A 17,812-nucleotide genomic window follows, 5' to 3' on the forward strand; every position below is an offset into this window, starting at 1 on the left:
AATGACTAGAGAAACAAGACATCTCTCTAGCATTTACATTTCTATAAGGTAATAGATCTGGCCTTGAATGCACATTAAATTGTATCAGAAGTGACTTTCAAGTCACCTCTTAGCTAAATATTATACAGGTTATTGGATGGCAGAGAATACCATAGTCATACTTTATAAGTGGTAGGAGTCCATCTTGAAGATGAGAAGGCTGTTTTTCTCAGTGAAATACAGTTCTCTTTTGGCTCAACTTTGGTTCTTCATATAGAATACTAGAGGCCTGGTGCACGAAATCCGTGCACTTCTGGAGAGTCTCTCAGCCTGGCCTGCACCCTCTCACAGTCCAAGAGTCCTCAGGGGATGTCCGACTGCCGGCTTAGGCCCGCTCCCCACGGGAAGCGGGCCTAAGCTGGCAGTCGGACATCCTTAGTGCTACTGCGGAGGCGCGAGAGGCTCCCACCACTGCCGCTGTGCTCGCCAGCTGTGACCCCACCGATGCACGATTGGGGCCTTTGGGGCTGGGGAGCGACGTGGGAGGTTGGCCAGCGGGGGAGGGACCGCAGGAGGCTCCAGTGTATGTCCAGCCCATCTTACTCAGTCCCGATCGGCCGGATCCCATCAGCAAGCTAACCTACTGGTCGGAGCATCTGCCCCCTGGTGGTCAGTGCATGTCATAGCAAGCAGTTAAATGGCCTTAGCATATCATTAGCATATTACACTTTGATTGGTTGAATGGCCAACTGGACGACCAGACACTTAGTATAGTAGGCTTTTATTATATAGGGTTATATAGGATATTGAGACTTCTAAGTTCTGGTAATATATTCAGATTCAGAATTTCTAGGAGTTACTGTTTGTTTTGGTAGGGTTCACTCTTTTTTCCATTTTTCATAGTTAATTGATTTTCGCATTAGAATAATAAATGAGGTAACATGGTATTACATTTGAATTAGTTGACTTCATGATTGTGGTTTACAAATGGTAGTGGTATTATAGAGTAATAGCCTTTATTAATTAGAAAAGCAGGTTTGCATGTATTACGTTTTAATTCTTTGATGCTTTTGTTTTATGCCTTTGTTTTTGGTTTTTAAAGCAACTTTATATACTGTAAAATTGATTTAGATTATTAAGTTGATGATAAATTGTTATCGTTTTTTAAAATAAACATTTATGGTCTCATTGGAAGCCTTACACATTCTCATCCACCCAAGTTTTACTAACTTTATGTTCTTAACCATTGCTTTTAAGGACCTGGGGAAAGTGAATAAAAATTTTCTTCTTTGATAGGTCTTATCATTTAAATAACTTTTCATTTCCCTCACCACACATACAGGCTTTTCATTTTTCAAGATTCCCCTAAAGTCATATAACAGTTACTATTATTTGCTCTGATGCTGTGCCCAGCTTTCCCCATCTCAGCATTCATTCCATGACCATAAGTGAGTGCCTTTGTCCAGGAATGGCGCTGGCTGAGGGGCAAGTTACACAATCATTAGTATCTTTTGTGGTATACAGAAACTTTTAAGAATGTTTCTTTAAAAATACCATAACAAGCCCTGGCCGGTGTTGCTCAGTTGGTTAAGCATCAACCTGTGCAGCAAAAGGTCGCTGGTTCGATTCCCAATCAGGGCATATGCCCCAGGTTGCAGGCTCAATCCCTGGTCAGGACGCATGCTGGAGGCAACCAACTGATCGATGTTTCTCTCTCCCTCTCCCCCCTTCTATCTCTAAAATCAATAAAAACATATATTTATTTTTAAGGAGTACAAGTCATTTTTTAAAAAGAATGCCATGGCAATTAATGTTCAAGACAATTCCCAGATAGCAAAAGCTGCTTTTCCCTGGCATTCAAAATTATACGGTAATAATGCTGAAATGGTGAGCATTTTCTATTTTCGGAGGTTTGGCATCACAAGGAGAAAAGCACTCACACTTGATTTTTAAATAATCAGTATTATTAACCTAATTCTCAACTTTAGAAGTCCATCACCAAAAGTTTAACTAGAATTGTGCCAGGTTAGACTCATAGTCAATCTATAACATAAAATGTCTTGTTAAAAATAGAAAAGATCAGAGACCACTTATTTATGCCTGCCTCTTTTAAGTATTCAGAACATACTAGAATATCTACTCATCTTATTTTGTCAGACTGGGCCAGGGTTTTTGATCCTACCATCAGTGGAATTAGTAAATATTACAAGTTGTACATGTTTTGACTTGACTTAAATTTTTTTTTCCAATAGAAACTATGTTCCAACTTCCTGTCAACAATCTTGGCAGTTTAAGAAAAGCCCGGAAAACTGTGAAAAAAATACTTAGTGACATTGGGTTGGAATACTGTAAAGAACACATAGAAGTAAGTAGCATGCCATTTTTTAATTTTAACATGACTCAGCTTCGGATCCATTACTTTGTGTCAGCGGCCAGGATGGTGAACTCTTAGGTGTGATTCTGATTTTGAACCTCACCGTTAGCTTCACCATAGCTTTCTCAATTAGCCTAACTTGTTCCCTTCTCCCTAAAATGGGCTTTTTCATCTTTGCATCCTGAAGCAAAAGCAATTACCATTGAGGACATACACATCTCAGGCAATTTACTAGGCAATTTTAAAATTATCTCTAAATTTCAAGTCCTTAAAACAACAACTGGAGGGATATAGAAATTCTTATCTCCAATTTACAGAGGAAGAAACTGTAAGGAAATAGGTCCACCTCACAGCTATGCATGTGGCAGGATCTGTCTTTGGGACTCCAGAGCCTGTTCCCATTCTAACATACCTGAATGTTCTGGTTGACCTTCTGATTGTTGAGTCATGGTGGTTTGGGTGCTCGTCGTCTCTTTCATAGGATTTGAGCATTTGTTGGCCCTTTGACCCATCATAGACCATAATCTTCCCCTTGTATAACAGTTTGGACTTTACAAACTGTTTTTCTAGCCTTTTATTCTATGAGCTTTATTTATAACAGCCCCGTGGAATAGCCAGTGTGTTGGTTTCTCCTTTTCCAGATCTCATTGCTCCAGGTCTTATGTTTAGTTGGTCAACAAAGCCTCTGATTGACAATGTTTAAAGCTGTGTTTCCCACTAGTCTTTAAGTCCCAACTGGTCAGGGATCAGAACTACCTTGTCCATCTGTATATCCCAGGCACCTAGTACAGTGCTGGGCACAAAATAGGTATTCAGTAAATATTTGGATGGAATTGAAAGTAAAAAGCAATTTCCTTTATTCAACAGGTTTTCTTTTCCTGATTCCCACTAATAATAGTCTAGGGGTTGATTATGTAGACTGAAACTTCTCTAGTTAAGTTATTCCCATCATGGATGATCTCTCCAACCCCTCAAGTTCAGGTAGATCTGCCTGATGAAATATCCATTCACATCACACTCAGTGAGATAATCTTCATAGAATAAATAATGCAAATAATGCACCTTTTCTATCCTGCATGTTTTTTTTCCCCCCATGATTACACCCATTACATATCCTGCAATTTACATGTATTTGGTTTTCCCACACTGAACTATGAACCTTTTAGGAACAAGGGGAATTATACCCTAAGACTATCTTCCTAGCCTGGGAAGATGCAGGCCATTAAATTTTTATATGAGCATAAATTCAACATAACACTGTTTATTTTCTTTGGATAGCTTTCTTCCTTTTTGGGTTCAGAAATCTTCAGTTTTCTTCCCAATCTAATTCCCCCTACCCCACCCCTAACATATCTATTTATTGTATAGAACCAGAATATCACATCTGTAGTGCTATAAGTGAACATTACACTCCATTCTAATACTACAATTGATGAGTTTCAGTACTCTAATGAAGGGTACTTTGGCATTTAATCTGTGGCTAAATTTTTTAATTAAAACTTTCAGTGTTTTCCTTGGAAACTGGTTGATCATTAGGGGAACATTTGGTTGATATAAAATGTTCAATGCAACTTCCATGTGCCTTTTTGTGTTTCCTAAGAGTCTTCTGGCTCCTAGTTTAGCTCTCGGTGGGGTTGATTTTCTGGTACATCACTCCAACCCTATTTAAGAGAAAGGATATATAAGTGAGGTTGGGCTAGAGTTGATACAAGTATGTTTTTGTAAACTTCTTTCACTGTTTTCTAGGATTTTAAACAGTTTGAACCTAATGACTTTTATTTGAAAAACACTACATGGGAGGATGTAGGACTTTGGGACCCTTCACTTACAAAAAACCAGGTAAGTGGGACAGGTATACTCCCTTTTCAGCCCTAGGCCTTTCATAGTGGAGAATGTCAAAATTGATTATAGTCTTGCACCATGTAATAATGGTTTTATCAATAATGGACTGAATATACAACAATGGTCCCATAAGATTATAATAGAGCTGAAAACCCTATTGCCTAGTAATGTTGAAGCTGTTGAAAGATAGTAATGTAATGCATTACTCATGTGTTATTGGTGATGCTGGTGTAAACAAACGACTGCCAATCATAAAAGTATAGCATAGCCCTGATCGAGTGGCTCGGTGGGACCATCATTCCATACACCAAAAGGTTGCAGATTTGATTCCTGGTTAGGGCACATAACTATGTTGCGGGTTCAAGCCCTGGTCAGCGTGCGTGTAGGAGACAGCCAATCCATGTTTCGCGCGCTCTTTTTTTTTTTTTTTTTTGGCCTCTTTCTCTCTCTCTCTCCCCCCTACCCCTCCCCCCCAATCAATAAAAACATATCCTTGGGCAAGGATTTAAAAAACTGTATGTACAAAATATTTAATAAGGATAAACTATGTTATTGGTTTATATATTTAGTGTTACACATTTTATTTGTTATTTGAAAGAATATTCTTTCTACTCACAAAACAAGAGTTTGCTGTAAAACAGTATGCTGTGTATGCTACACCAGAAGCAGATTCATACATCTGTTTACCACAGCTCTTGACTGCATCATTTCTCTTGTGCTTGATTTAGTCTTGTTTGTTTGATTCATCATGACCCCTAAACATACAAAATCCATTGCTGATGTTGACAGTGAGAGGCCATGTCGAGTGATTAACCTGGAAATGAAATTAAGAGTGATTAAGGACTATGAAGGTGGAAAACCAGTGATGGTTATTGCTAGGCAGTCAGACATGTCCCATCCACCATAGCTACAATCTTGAATAAGAACAAAGTGACAGAAGCTTTTATAGGATCTGCTTCATTGAAGGCAACAAGACTAACAGAAATTCAAGAAGGGCCTATATCAGATACGGAGAAACCTCTAATGACCTGGATTGAAGACCAGACACAGAAGCTTATAGTTCTCAGCATCATGACGATCATGGCCGAAGCAAAATGTTTGTGACGTTGAGTATACTGCTAGCTGTGAGTGGTTTAAAGCAGGGGTCCTCAAACTTTTTAAACAGGGGGCCAGTTCACTGTCCCTCAGACCGTTGGAGGGCCGGACTATAGTTTAAAAAAAAAACTATGAACAAATTCCTGTGCACACTGCACATATCTTATTTTGAAATAAAAAAGCAAAACGGCAAAAACACCCACATGTGGCCCGCGGGCCATAGTTTGAGGACGCCTGGGTTTAAAGGATTCAAGAATGAATCATAATTCATTACATAATGTGAAAAAGTGAGTGGTGAGTCTGCTATTGCTGATGTGAAGGCAGCAGAAGAACTTTTGGAAACTATAAAACCTGATTCTAGAGGAAAATTACTTGCCAGAGTAAATAATTCTATATGGATGAAATCTCCCTACTCTGGAAACAGTTGACTGAGAGGTCTTCAGTCCATAAGGAGGCCAAGTCAATGCCAAGTTTCAAGGCTTTGGGACAGGATAGCAATCTTGCTTGGGGGCAATGTTGCAGGCTACAAATTGGAACCCTTTGTGATCTGGCACACAGAACCTCAGGGTCTTCAACCATATCAATAAGCATACATTGATAGTATAACACAGGAGCAATAGGATGTCATGGATGACCCATCTTCTCTTCCAAGATGCCCTCCTGAGTGGCTACAGCAGCAAAATGGAGAAATACTATTTGAAGAATAACATACCTTTCAAGGAACTTTGTTTACTGTTGATTATGCTGCCGGACATCTTCCTTTTATTGGTGATCTTCACCCCAACATCAATGTGTTTCTCCCTCCAAACAACACCTCTTTGATTCAACCAGTGGACCAAGGAGTTATAGCAGCTTTTAAAGCCAGGACCTTTGCCCAGGCTATTGCTGCAACAGAAAAACACTGAGAATATACTGATGAAATTCTAGAATTATTACAATATCTATGACTGCATAAGAACCCTGCTTAGGGTGATGTCACCTAGAAATATATGAAAGGCATCTGGAAGAAGACACGCAAGAAGTCCATCCATGACTTCAAAAGATTTGTCAAGGATGAGGATGCTGCAAAAATCAATCAGGCTATGGCTGAACAGTGGCAAACCACTTTAACCTGTGTATGGATAAGGATGACGTTGAGTAGCTCCTAGAGGTGATTCCTGAGGAATTGACTAATGAGGACTCAGGAGTGGAACAGGAACAGATAGCTGAAGAAAAGGCAAGAGAAAAGAAAACTGCAGGAGAAGAAAAAGAATCTCCAAGAAACTTCACAGTGAAGGCTTTAGCAGAAGTTTTTGCTGACTTCATTCAGCAAGCTCCTTAAAAAGTTTGAAAAATGGACCCAAACACAGAAAGGTTCTCATTAAATAGAGAGGTGCATTATTTGCTTACAAGCAAATATATAATGAAAAAAGAAACCAAACAAACCACCATGGACATACAGTCAAATCTCAGTTCTCAAACATCTCCCATCTTGAACAGTTGGATTCTCAGCCAAGTTATTCACAGTAAAAAATGTCTCGGTTGTCGACCAAAACTTAAGTTTTTGATGACCCTTTCATGCTGATACCTCAGCAAGATAAAAAGGAGCGAAGGAGAGAATGCTTTTGTTGCTGGAGAAATCGAGGATTAGCACAATTTAGGAATATTGAGAGTGCTAATCTTCCTAAGGGTGTGAAAGTGCTCACCAATAATCACAGGCAATTGAATATGTAGAAAAACTGTTGTTGATTATATAAAGGAAAAGCAGTTAGCTAGTGATAGCATTTCCAAAGCAGTGATATATGAAAAATTTGTTTAAGGCTAGTAGGGAATGGCTCAATTATTTTAAGAAAAAGAGTGTTTGTTTATAAATGTAACAGTACATTAGACATGTACTGTCTATAAGAAAGGTTAAAATGGAATCATTTAGGGGTTTGGAACATATTAATTCAATTTACATTATTCCTAATGGGATAAAAGATTTAGTTTTCAAGCAGCCTTCTGGAACAAATTAAGTTCAAGAAACGAGGTTCCACTGTATTTCTGAAAAGAGTGAAGTCACTTTAAAAAGAGCCTCAGGCAGGTCCTTCAGGAGGTGTTCCAGAAGAGAGCAGTGTTATCCTCAGAGATGGCGTGTTACTGCCCCTGAAGACCTTCCAATGGGACGAGATGTGGAGGTGAAAGACAGTGATGTAGATGACACTGGATAGGGCGAGACTAATGTGTTTGTGTGTTTAACAAACAAAAAAAAGTTTATAAAGTATTTTTAAAAATTAAATAGAAAAAAACTTATAGAATAAGGATATAAAGAAAAAATAATTTTTATACAGCTATACAATGTGTTTATGCTTTGAGCTGTTATAAAAAAAGAGTCAAAAAGTTAAAATTTTTACGTTTATAAAGTAAAAAAGTTACAGTAAGCTAAGATTAATTTATTGAAAGATATTTGTAATGAATTTAGTGTAATCTGCATGTGCAGTGTTTACAAAGTCTATAGTCATGTACAGTAATGTCCTAGGCCTTCATGTTCACTCACTCACTGACTCACCCAGAGCACCTTCAATCTTGCAGGCTCCATTCTTGGTAAGTGTTCTCTCTATACAGGTTTACCATTTTTTATTTTTTATGCTATATTTTTATTGTATCTATTCTATGTTTAGATAAATAATGTTTAACCACTGTGTTACAATTGCCTGTAGTATTCACTATAGTAACATGTTATACAGATTTGTAGCCTAGGAGTAACAGGCTGTACACCATATAGCCCAGGTATATAGTAGGCTATACCATCTAGATATACGACTAAGTCTTCTAATGATATATTTCTCAGAACATATATCTGTTGGTAATGCGATGCATAACTGTATTTCATATTTTCTTTAGTAAGGAAAACTAGAAAAAACATTGTGTCTTTTTTGTCATTGGACTAAAACTTCAAGTGTGAAATTTAGAAGTTTTGTTTCTTAAAGTTCTGAAGCCCATTGTATACCAGCATTCTCCCCTCCCCCAAAGGTACTACTACTATTTTTAAATTTTTCCCTCCAACATTCTGTTCATCTCTGTTATCCATCATTTTCTGTCGCAATTCTTGTTTTTTCTAGAGAGGAGAAGACCATACTCTTTCTTCCTTTTAAGTTTTCTTATTCCTTTTTGTTGATCTCACCCCACCTCAATGGGGGGGGCGTGGCTAAGCCAGCACATGGGGGAGGGTTTGGTGGTTCTGTAAGATAGCAGTGACAGAGAGGTGTAACGTAAGTTTTTACAAATAGGAGTTAAAAACAATATTACATCTAGTGTGAGGCACCAGCGATACAAGTATCACTAGGTGAAAATATGACAGAGAGAGAGTTAGTAGATAGTATTTCCTTTCCACAGGGAGAATTGATTGTCAGTTGTAACTTTACAATTACCTGTTTCAGCAGGAATTATAATTCTGGATTATTGATCTGTTCATGTATTGGAGCATACTTGGCAAGGAATTAGTACTTTTAAACTCTTCCTCAGAAATTTGATATAGTTATCTGGTTTTTTTCTTACTATTAATTCCCCAGGAAAAGGTATTAACCAACAGTCTTAGAATACAAAAGCTTCCAAGTGGGACATATTACTCAGTTTTATGAATCCCAAAGCTTCATATTCCAACACTAAAGAAGGGTTGAGACTTAAGGGAAAGTGGAGTATTTTATTTTGATTCAAACCAGTATCTTAAACAAAGTAGGCTTCTAACCAACCTTGTGTTTCACCTGTCCTCATCAAAGGACCAAATTACTACCCAAGTGTCAATGAGCATAATTCTGAAAGTTGCTCTTTGATACCAGTGCTTCTGGCTTTTTGTAACATAATTGGCTCCCCAGTTTGTAGGACATTTTTTATTTTACTTAATTTGAATCAAAGAAGCTGTCAATTCATTACTTCTTTTGAGGCTGCTCTTAAGAAGGAAGAGCATGGCTTGTAGAAGAAAGCCTACTTTCAGATCAGTATTTTGATCAGCAGTGAAATCTGAATACTACACTGGACTTCAATAAGAGGAAAAACTGTTTGAGATTTTTGAAGATGTGCCTTTTTTTTTTTAATGAAAATTTTTCCATGATGGGAAGGATAGTAAATCTGAAGCCTTACTAATTCACAGAGTGAAAGTAATTACACAGTTTATTCTTGTCATTTCTAACTATAGACCATTTATCTTCAAGCCATTCAATCAGCAAATGTGACTCTGGTCTTACCCAGCATTGAGGAAGAACTTAAAATTGAGGGTTTTTTTGTTTTTTAATTTACACTGTGAAACTCAAAAGTATTTAGTTTAGAAGAGCTTTCTCATTTGACTTTGTTTCATAAATTTATTTTGCAAAAGAAAAAAATCAATACTTTACCAGGTGTACCGGTTAATAATGCGGATTTTTTCAATAGATGGAGTTACAACGTATGTTGATATATATGCGATTTGATATGTAGGCTATTTTGTTGTATTGACAACAAGCTTCAAACTTCATATGTCAAATTTTCTGAAGGTGTTAACACCATAGATAATTTTACGCTTAAAAATGTCAATTTTGTGCCAAAGAGCATTTGCGGGAAGTTTTAATTCATTACTTTATTTTGAAGAAAAGTGCTGCTGAAAGTTACCGTATACTTCGGGAAGCTTATGGTGAACATGCTCCATCTCAAGATTCTTGTGAACGCTGGTTTAAACGCTTTAAAAGTGATGATTTCAATGTGAAAGACAAAAAATGTCCAGGTGAACCGAGAAAGTTTGAAGACCAACAATTACAAGCATTATTGGATGAAGATTCTTGTCAAACTCAAAAACAACTTGCAGAAAGATTAAACGTTGCTCAGCAAACAATTTCCGATCATTTACAAGCAATGGGAAAGATTTTAAAGGAAGGAAAATGGGTGCCTCATCAACTGAACGAAAGACAAATGGAAAACCGAAAAGTCATCAGTAAAATGTTGCTTCAACGGCACGAAAGAAAGTCTTTTTTGCATCGAATTGTGACTGGCGATGAAAAGTGGATTTATTTTGAGAATCCCAAATGCACAAAATCATGGGTTGATCCAGGTCAACCATCAACATCAACTGCAAGGCCAAATCGCTTTGGAAAGAAGACAATGCTCTGCATTTGGTGGGATCAGAAAGGTGTGGTGTATTATGAGCTTCTAAAACCAGGTGAAACTGTTAATACTGATCGTTACCGACAACAGATAATCAATTTGAACCATGCTTTGATCGTAAAACGACCAGAATGGGCCAGAAGATACGGCAAAGTAATTTTGCTTCATGATGATGCACCCTTACACACTTCAAAACCAGTTAAAGACATGTTAAAAGATCTTGCCTGGGAAGTATTAACCCACCCGCCATATTCACCAGACCTTGCTCCTTCAGATTACCACTTGTTTCGATCAATGGCACACGCACTTTCTGAGCAGCACTTCAAAACATACAAAGAAGTGGAAAATTGGGTATCTGAATGGTTTGCCTCAAAACAAGAAAAGTTCTATAGGGACGGTATCCACAAGTTACCTGAAAGATGGGGGAAATGTGTAGCTAGTGATGGACATTACTTTGAATAAAGCACTTTTGATATTTCTCATGAAATTATCGTGTTTTCTTTGATTATAAAATCCGCATTATTAACCGGTACACCTGGTAGAGTTTCAGCTCTAAAAATAATGTCTTTTAAGAACAAGAACCTAGAACCTGTTATTGCCTATCTGAAGTGGCATTCTGATTCCAGTCTTGTCTTTTCTTTAGGACTATCGGACAAAACCTTTTTGCTGCAGCGCTTGTCCATTTTCTTCAAAATTCTTCTCTGCCTACAAAAGTCATTTTCGGAATGTCCATAGTGAAGACTTTGAAAATAGGATTCTCCTTAATTGCCCCTACTGTACCTTCAATGCAGACAAAAAGACTTTGGAAACACACATTAAAATATTTCATGCTCCAAACGCCAGCACACCAAGTAGCAGCCTCAGCACTTTCAAAGATAAAAGCAAAAATGATGGCCTTAAACCTAAGCAGGCTGACAGTGTGGAGCAAGCTGTTTATTACTGTAAGAAGTGCACTTACCGTGATCCTCTTTATGAAGTAGTTAGGAAGCACATTTACAGGGAACATTTTCAGCATGTGGCAGCACCTTACATAGCAAAGTCAGGCGAAAAATCACTCAACGGTGCTGTCCCCTTAAGCCCAAATGCCTGGGAAGAGGGTAGTATTCACTGCAAGCGATGCCTTTTCATACCAAAGTCCTATGAAGCTTTGGTACAACATGTCATCGAAGACCACGAACGCATAGGCTATCAGGTCACTGCCATGATTGGGCACACAAATGTGGTAGTTCCCCGATCCAAGCCTCTGATGCTAATTGCTCCCAAACCTCAAGAGAAGAAGGGCATGGGACTCCAATCAAGAATTGGTTCCCTTGCTTCTGGAAACGTCCGGTCTTTGCCTTCACAGCAGATGGTGAATCGACTCTCAATACCAAAGCCTAACTTAAATTCTACAGGAGTCAACATGATGTCCAATGTCCACCTACAGCAGAACAATTATGGAGTCAAATCTGTAGGCCAGGGCTATGGCGTTGGTCAGTCAATGAGACTGGGTCTAGGTGGCAACGCACCAGTTTCCATCCCTCAGCAGTCTCAGTCTGTGAAGCAGTTACTTCCAAGTGGAAATGGAAGATCTTTTGGGCTTGGGGCAGAGCAAAGGTCCCAGGCACCAGCACGATTCTCCCTGCAATCTGCTAATGCCTCTTCTGCCTCATCAGGCCAGTTAAAGTCTCCTTCCCTCTCCCAGTCCCAGGCATCCAGAGTATTAGGTCAGTCCAGTTCCAAACCGACTGCAGCTGCTACAGGCCCACCCCTGGCCAATACTTCCTCAACCCAGAAGTGGAAAATATGTACAATCTGTAATGAGCTTTTTCCCGAAAATGTCTATAGTGTGCACTTCGAAAAGGAACATAAGGCTGAGAAAGTCCCAGCGGTAGCCAACTACATTATGAAAATACACAATTTTACTAGCAAATGCCTCTACTGTAATCGCTATTTGCCGACAGATACTCTGCTCAACCATATGTTAATTCATGGTCTGTCTTGTCCATTCTGCCGTTCAACTTTCAATGATGTGGAAAAGATGGCAGCACACATGAGGATGGTTCACATTGATGAAGAGTTGGGACCTAAAACAGATTCTACCTTGAGTTTTGATTTGACATTGCAGCAGGGTAGTCACACTAACATTCATCTCCTTGTAACCACATACAACCTGAGGGATGCCCCAGCTGAATCTGTTGCTTATCATGCCCAAAGTAACCCTCCAATCCCTCCAAAGCCTCAGCCAAAAGTTCCGGAGAAGGCAGATACTCCTGTTAGAAGTTCACCTCAAGCTGCAGTACCCTATAAAAAAGATATCGGGAAAACCCTTTGCCCTCTTTGCTTTTCAATCCTAAAAGGACCCATATCTGATGCACTTGCACATCACTTACGAGAGAGGCACCAAGTTATTCAGACGGTTCATCCAGTGGAGAAAAAGCTTACCTACAAATGCATCCATTGCCTTGGTGTGTATACCAGCAACATGACTGCCTCAACTATCACTCTGCATCTAGTTCACTGCAGGGGTGTTGGGAAGACCCAGAATGGCCAGGATAAGACAAATGCACCCTCTCGGCTTAATCAGTCACCAGGACTGGCACCTGTGAAGCGCACTTACGAGCAAATAGAATTTCCCTTGACGAAAAAGCGAAAGTTAGATGATGATAGTGATTCACCCAGCTTCTTTGAGGAGAAGCCCGAGGAACCTGTTGTTTTAGCTTTAGACCCCAAGGGTCATGAAGATGATTCCTATGAAGACAGGAAAAGCTTCCTCACGAAGTATTTCAACAAACAGCCCTATCCCACCAGGAGAGAAATTGAGAAGCTGGCAGCCAGTTTATGGTTGTGGAAGAGTGACATTGCTTCCCACTTCAGTAACAAGAGGAAGAAGTGTGTCCGAGACTGTGAGAAGTACAAGCCTGGTGTGTTACTGGGCTTCAACATGAAAGAATTAAACAAAGTTAAGCATGAGATGGATTTTGATGCTGAGTGGTTATTTGAAAATCATGATGAGAAAGATTCCAGAGTTAATGCTAGTAAAACTGCTGACAAAAAGCTCCACCTTGGGAAGGAAGATGACAATTCCTCAGACAGTTTTGAAAATTTGGAAGAAGAATCCAATGGAAGTGGTAGCCCTTTTGACCCTGTTTTTGAAGTTGAGCGTAAAATCCCTAATGATAATCCAGAGGAACATATACAGAAGGTAATTTCTGAGGATGCTTTAGAATCTGAGGAAAAGCTAGACCAAAAAGGTGTGGATGGTTCAAAATATGAAACTATTCGTTTGACTGAGGAACCAACCAAACTAATGCATGATGCCTCTGATAGTGAGGTTGACCAAGATGATGTTGTAGAGTGGAAAGCTGGCGCTTCTCCATCTGAGAGTGGCCCTGGTTCCCAGCACGTGTCAGACTTTGAGGACAACACTTGTGAAATGAAACCAGGAACCTGGTCCGATGAGTCTTCCCAGAGTGAGGATGCAAGGAGCAGTAAGCCAGCTGCCAAAAAAAAGGCTACCATGCAAGGTGACAGAGAGCAGTTGAAATGGAAGAATAGTTCCTATGGAAAAGTTGAAGGGTTTTGGTCCAAGGACCAGTCACAGTGGAAGAATGCATCTGAAAATGATGAGCGCTTGTCCGGTCCACAGATTGAGTGGCAGAATAGCACAATTGACAGTGAGGATGGGGAGCAGTTTGAGAACATGACTGATGGAGTAGCCGAGCCAATGCATGGCAGCTTAACTGGAGTTAAACTGAGCAGCCAACAGGCATAAGTGACAGGTTCTCTGGCATCCGTGACATGCTGCAGCCTGGAACTCTGTTGAGTATGACTGCAAAACTATATTCTAACTGGTACTGCCTTCTGAGTTGCTGGGTCATCAGGCTGTAAGGACATGTGGCCACTGCAATCCCGGTGGTTATTTCTCTGATACATGACTGGCTGATTTGCTTTAGAACTTGCTGTGACAGACACAGTAACTAAATGTGAAAAACCAATAAGCTGGTGGCTCACGAATGCACACAAGGAAAAGCAGAGGTTTATTTTATCTGCCTTCTCAACATTTCTTTCCCTCTGTAAAATGTTTGGTTGAATGTCCTTAAGAAGTGTTACCCTGATTCACATGGTAGCATAGGGCCAACATACAAGCTACCAATCCAATGTGTATAGTAGACTGGGGAAAATTGATTTTTTTTTCATGTATTCATTCTGAATAGTTAAAATGTATATTTGTACAGTCTTTTAGACCTATTCAGGTAATGCTTATGATATTGTTATTGTGTACCCATCATAGATGTTTCTTTTTTAGTGTTGCCCTTGCTGTGTAACAAACGCTGTATCTAGTTTACCTAGCAAAAGCTTGAAACTACGCTAGTATAAACTTTTGAACAGACTTAGTTTTTGCACATAACCTTGTACAATCTTGCAACAGAGGCCAGCCACGTAAGATATATATCTGGACTCTCTTGTATTATAGAATTTTTCTTGTTCTGAATATCCTTGACATTACAGCTGACAAACAAAAACTGGTATTTCAGATCTGTTTTCTGAAATCTTTTAAGCTAAAACCACACGCAAGAATTGACTTTGCAGCTACTAATTTTGACACCTTTTAAGATCTGTATGAAAGTGTGTTGTGTTGAAGCAGCAAACCAATGAGTGCTGCATTTTGGATATTTAGTTTTATCTTTAGTTAAACACCACCTGGTGTATTCATTTATACCATTTAATATATGACACACTGTTGTAGTATGTATAATTTTGTGATCTTTATTTCCCTTTGTATTCATTTTAAGCATCTAAATAAATTGCTGTATTGTGCTTAATGTAAATATTTGCTTTATTACACATTACAGTCCTGTGTGTCCATTATGTCTGTACCAGTTGATGCCATGGCTCTGTCTCATCCGAGATGGAGCCAAGGCCACTGAGGAGACTGGTGGAAGACCAAGATCTGCCACTGGCATGAAGAAGGCTTTCAAGGCACCTGTTAAATTCTTTTTTTTTTTTCTTTTTCCTTTTTAACTGCTAAAATAAACATTCTTTTTTTTTCTTCCAGTTCCCCTTTTGTTAAGGAGCATACCCTGCTTATATATGTAAATGTCTCGATGATAAAAGGATGTAAACATAAATTGGCATTAATTTGCAAGCAGAATCTTAATGCCCTGGTGTTCTTTCTTCTAAATGAAGTAAATGTTAGGTTTCACTTTATGATGGGAACAATTGTACTAAACAGGTAACTACTCTCTTTTGTTATAACTCAACCACCTTGTTAATAAGAAAAAGGCTTGGAGATAACCCATTTGGAGGGCTTTCAAGATGGAAGGAGCTGGTATATTGACTATGCAAAGATTCCCAAGATCAACTAATACTAAAGAAGGGAAGTTACAAGGAGCAGAATTAGCCAGCATTTTCAGCGATTATAATGCTGATGGGATCCTCTGATCCATGCAGAGGGCAGAGGCTGGGCAGCCACCTCTCACTTCTTAAGAGGCTGGTTTCTATAATTTCTAAGACTTTCCGAAAGATTCATCTTGTTAATGCTTTTGTTACCTGAGAGTAGAAATTTGGCCAACCTCCCCCTAAAATGTTAGTCATGCTACTCCATACAGGAGAAGGCATAAAACTAGAGTCTTTAATATGAGGGGTGGCATGGGGCTGATACAATTCTGTTACACAGTCAGGTTATAAGTTATGTGGAGGCCAGCTAATATTTAGGACGGGATATCCCCAAATAACATGGAGGTGGGGATAAATGGCATTAAGAAGGTGTGTTACTTGAGGATAGTAATACCAGCTGAACTTAAGCCATCTCACTTTGTTTTGAAATTACTCTGCCTAATTAACAGGTGGGAAGAATTTGGCCTGGGCTTACTAATCCTCCATGGAGGACTAATGAGAGACTTGTACAAGATAGCCAGGGTGGGGGTTCCTGGTTGGTGTTTGAGCAGACAGACGAGTGCTTTCTTGCGGAGGTGGTGGAAGTGGACTTTGTTGACATTCAGAAAAGCTTAGCCAACTAAGAAGGGGACCAACTAACACTGTTGCAGGAGCCCTGGAAGTGTCTCAATAAAAGCCATTTTAAAAGAACGTTGTTGCTTACTGTTTGCTTTTGGATAATCTGGAAATAAAAGCTGTGGCCAACTGCTACTTAGTTAGAGAATACAACTGAAGTTGAACTATTCTTTAAATTTTCTTTATAACAAGGAAGAATACGATTCCAGAGAACATTTGCCCTTCAAGCTTCTGGAGTCCAGCTGACTAGCACGGCGGTTCTTTTCAGCACTTGGAAGCATTGTCGTCCCGTCTTTGGCTCCCTGAGCAGTTCCAGGGTCTCACACAGCGCTGTCCCCTCGAGATCCAAGCTGTGAAGTATCTGTGCCTTTTATTGCCCTGGTCCAAATGCCTGGCCGTTGGTAAAAATGCACACTTTTTAAGAGAACAAACGGGTGCCAGTTCTGAGAGCCATCTGGCAGGTGGGTGGGTGCCCTATTGGAAACACTTCACTAGAAGCCACTGAAGGGGCTTTGGCCAGTGAGGACTGCCACATAGAGGGGTGCTTCTCCACGGTAGGCTACCAGCCCCAAACCTTCCAGGTGGGGCCCCCAAATCATCTCCAGGTGACTGTCTGCCACTAAAGCGTGAGAACCACTTAGCTGGAGTGAAGCCTACTCTTGACATCCTGGGTTTCACAGAGCAGCAGGTGCCCCTCAGCAATGGTCTTTTCTACCCATGGTGACCCTCATTGCTAACCACCCTGTTTGCTCATGGGGTTGGCTCCAGCTGCAGGCATGTTTCACCAAAATCATGAGAAAACATCTCGAACCCCCAAAGATGGGAAATAAAAGGAGAGGCAGCGCCCACCATTCTGAAACGGTGTTGCAACTATCAATTATTAGTTGGCCGCCGTAAGGTGTTCTAGAAAAATGGGTTTTCAGCTGAGATAAACTGGCCATCAAACTAGGAAAATAAAAGCGAGGCTTTTTCTGCCAGCGACTATTGGAAGGTTAGCTTGAAAGTAGACTCAAACTTGTACCAAATGAGGGTCTCCATCTGGTAATTCTCTGCATCCTGCTACTTCCCATCTACTTCACTTTAACATTCACTAACTTGAATCTGGTGGGGGCTGTGTTCAAAAATAAGCATATAAAGGGGAAATTGCCTATCCTGAAAGCCATGATTTCAAAGTGCTCCAACTAGACAGGAAGGGAGTTCCACTATCATTGCCAGGAGAGAGGCAGAATCCTCGGCTCTATTTAAATGAGGTTGCAGGTATGTGTGTTTCAGAATACAATGTACATCTCTGGTACACACCAACCCTCCCCCCACTCCCGGTACACCAGTAGGTCTTAGATGTACAGCCATTTTAACCTCGACTGGTTTTTGCGATAAATCTTCCTGTACCTTTATGAATGTCTTAGTACTAAATGGAGCAAAATGGATATCCTACTA

General features: G+C 39.7%; 1 protein-coding gene across 4 annotated transcripts in view; it reads left to right on the forward strand.

Annotated features, from left to right (window-relative positions):
- The window catches only part of ADNP (activity dependent neuroprotector homeobox), a 39,009-nt gene extending 23,828 nt beyond the window's left edge, over positions 1–15,181 (forward strand). For all 4 annotated transcript variants that reach the window (XM_079783891.1, XM_079783888.1, XM_079783890.1 and 1 more), the window contains 3 exons: positions 2,232–2,344; positions 4,100–4,192; positions 11,025–15,181. In XM_079783891.1, coding sequence (XP_079640017.1) covers positions 2,237–2,344; positions 4,100–4,192; positions 11,025–14,135 — 3,312 coding nt within the window. In that variant the 5' untranslated portion in view covers positions 2,232–2,236 and the 3' untranslated portion in view covers positions 14,136–15,181. The remainder of the gene's footprint in view (positions 1–2,231; positions 2,345–4,099; positions 4,193–11,024) is intronic.
- Positions 15,182–17,812: the final 2,631 nt, after the last annotated feature.

The sequence above is a fragment of the Cnephaeus nilssonii genome, assembly GCF_951640355.1.
Source record: "Cnephaeus nilssonii genome assembly, chromosome: 11".
Classification (NCBI taxonomy): domain Eukaryota; kingdom Metazoa; phylum Chordata; class Mammalia; order Chiroptera; family Vespertilionidae; genus Cnephaeus; species Cnephaeus nilssonii.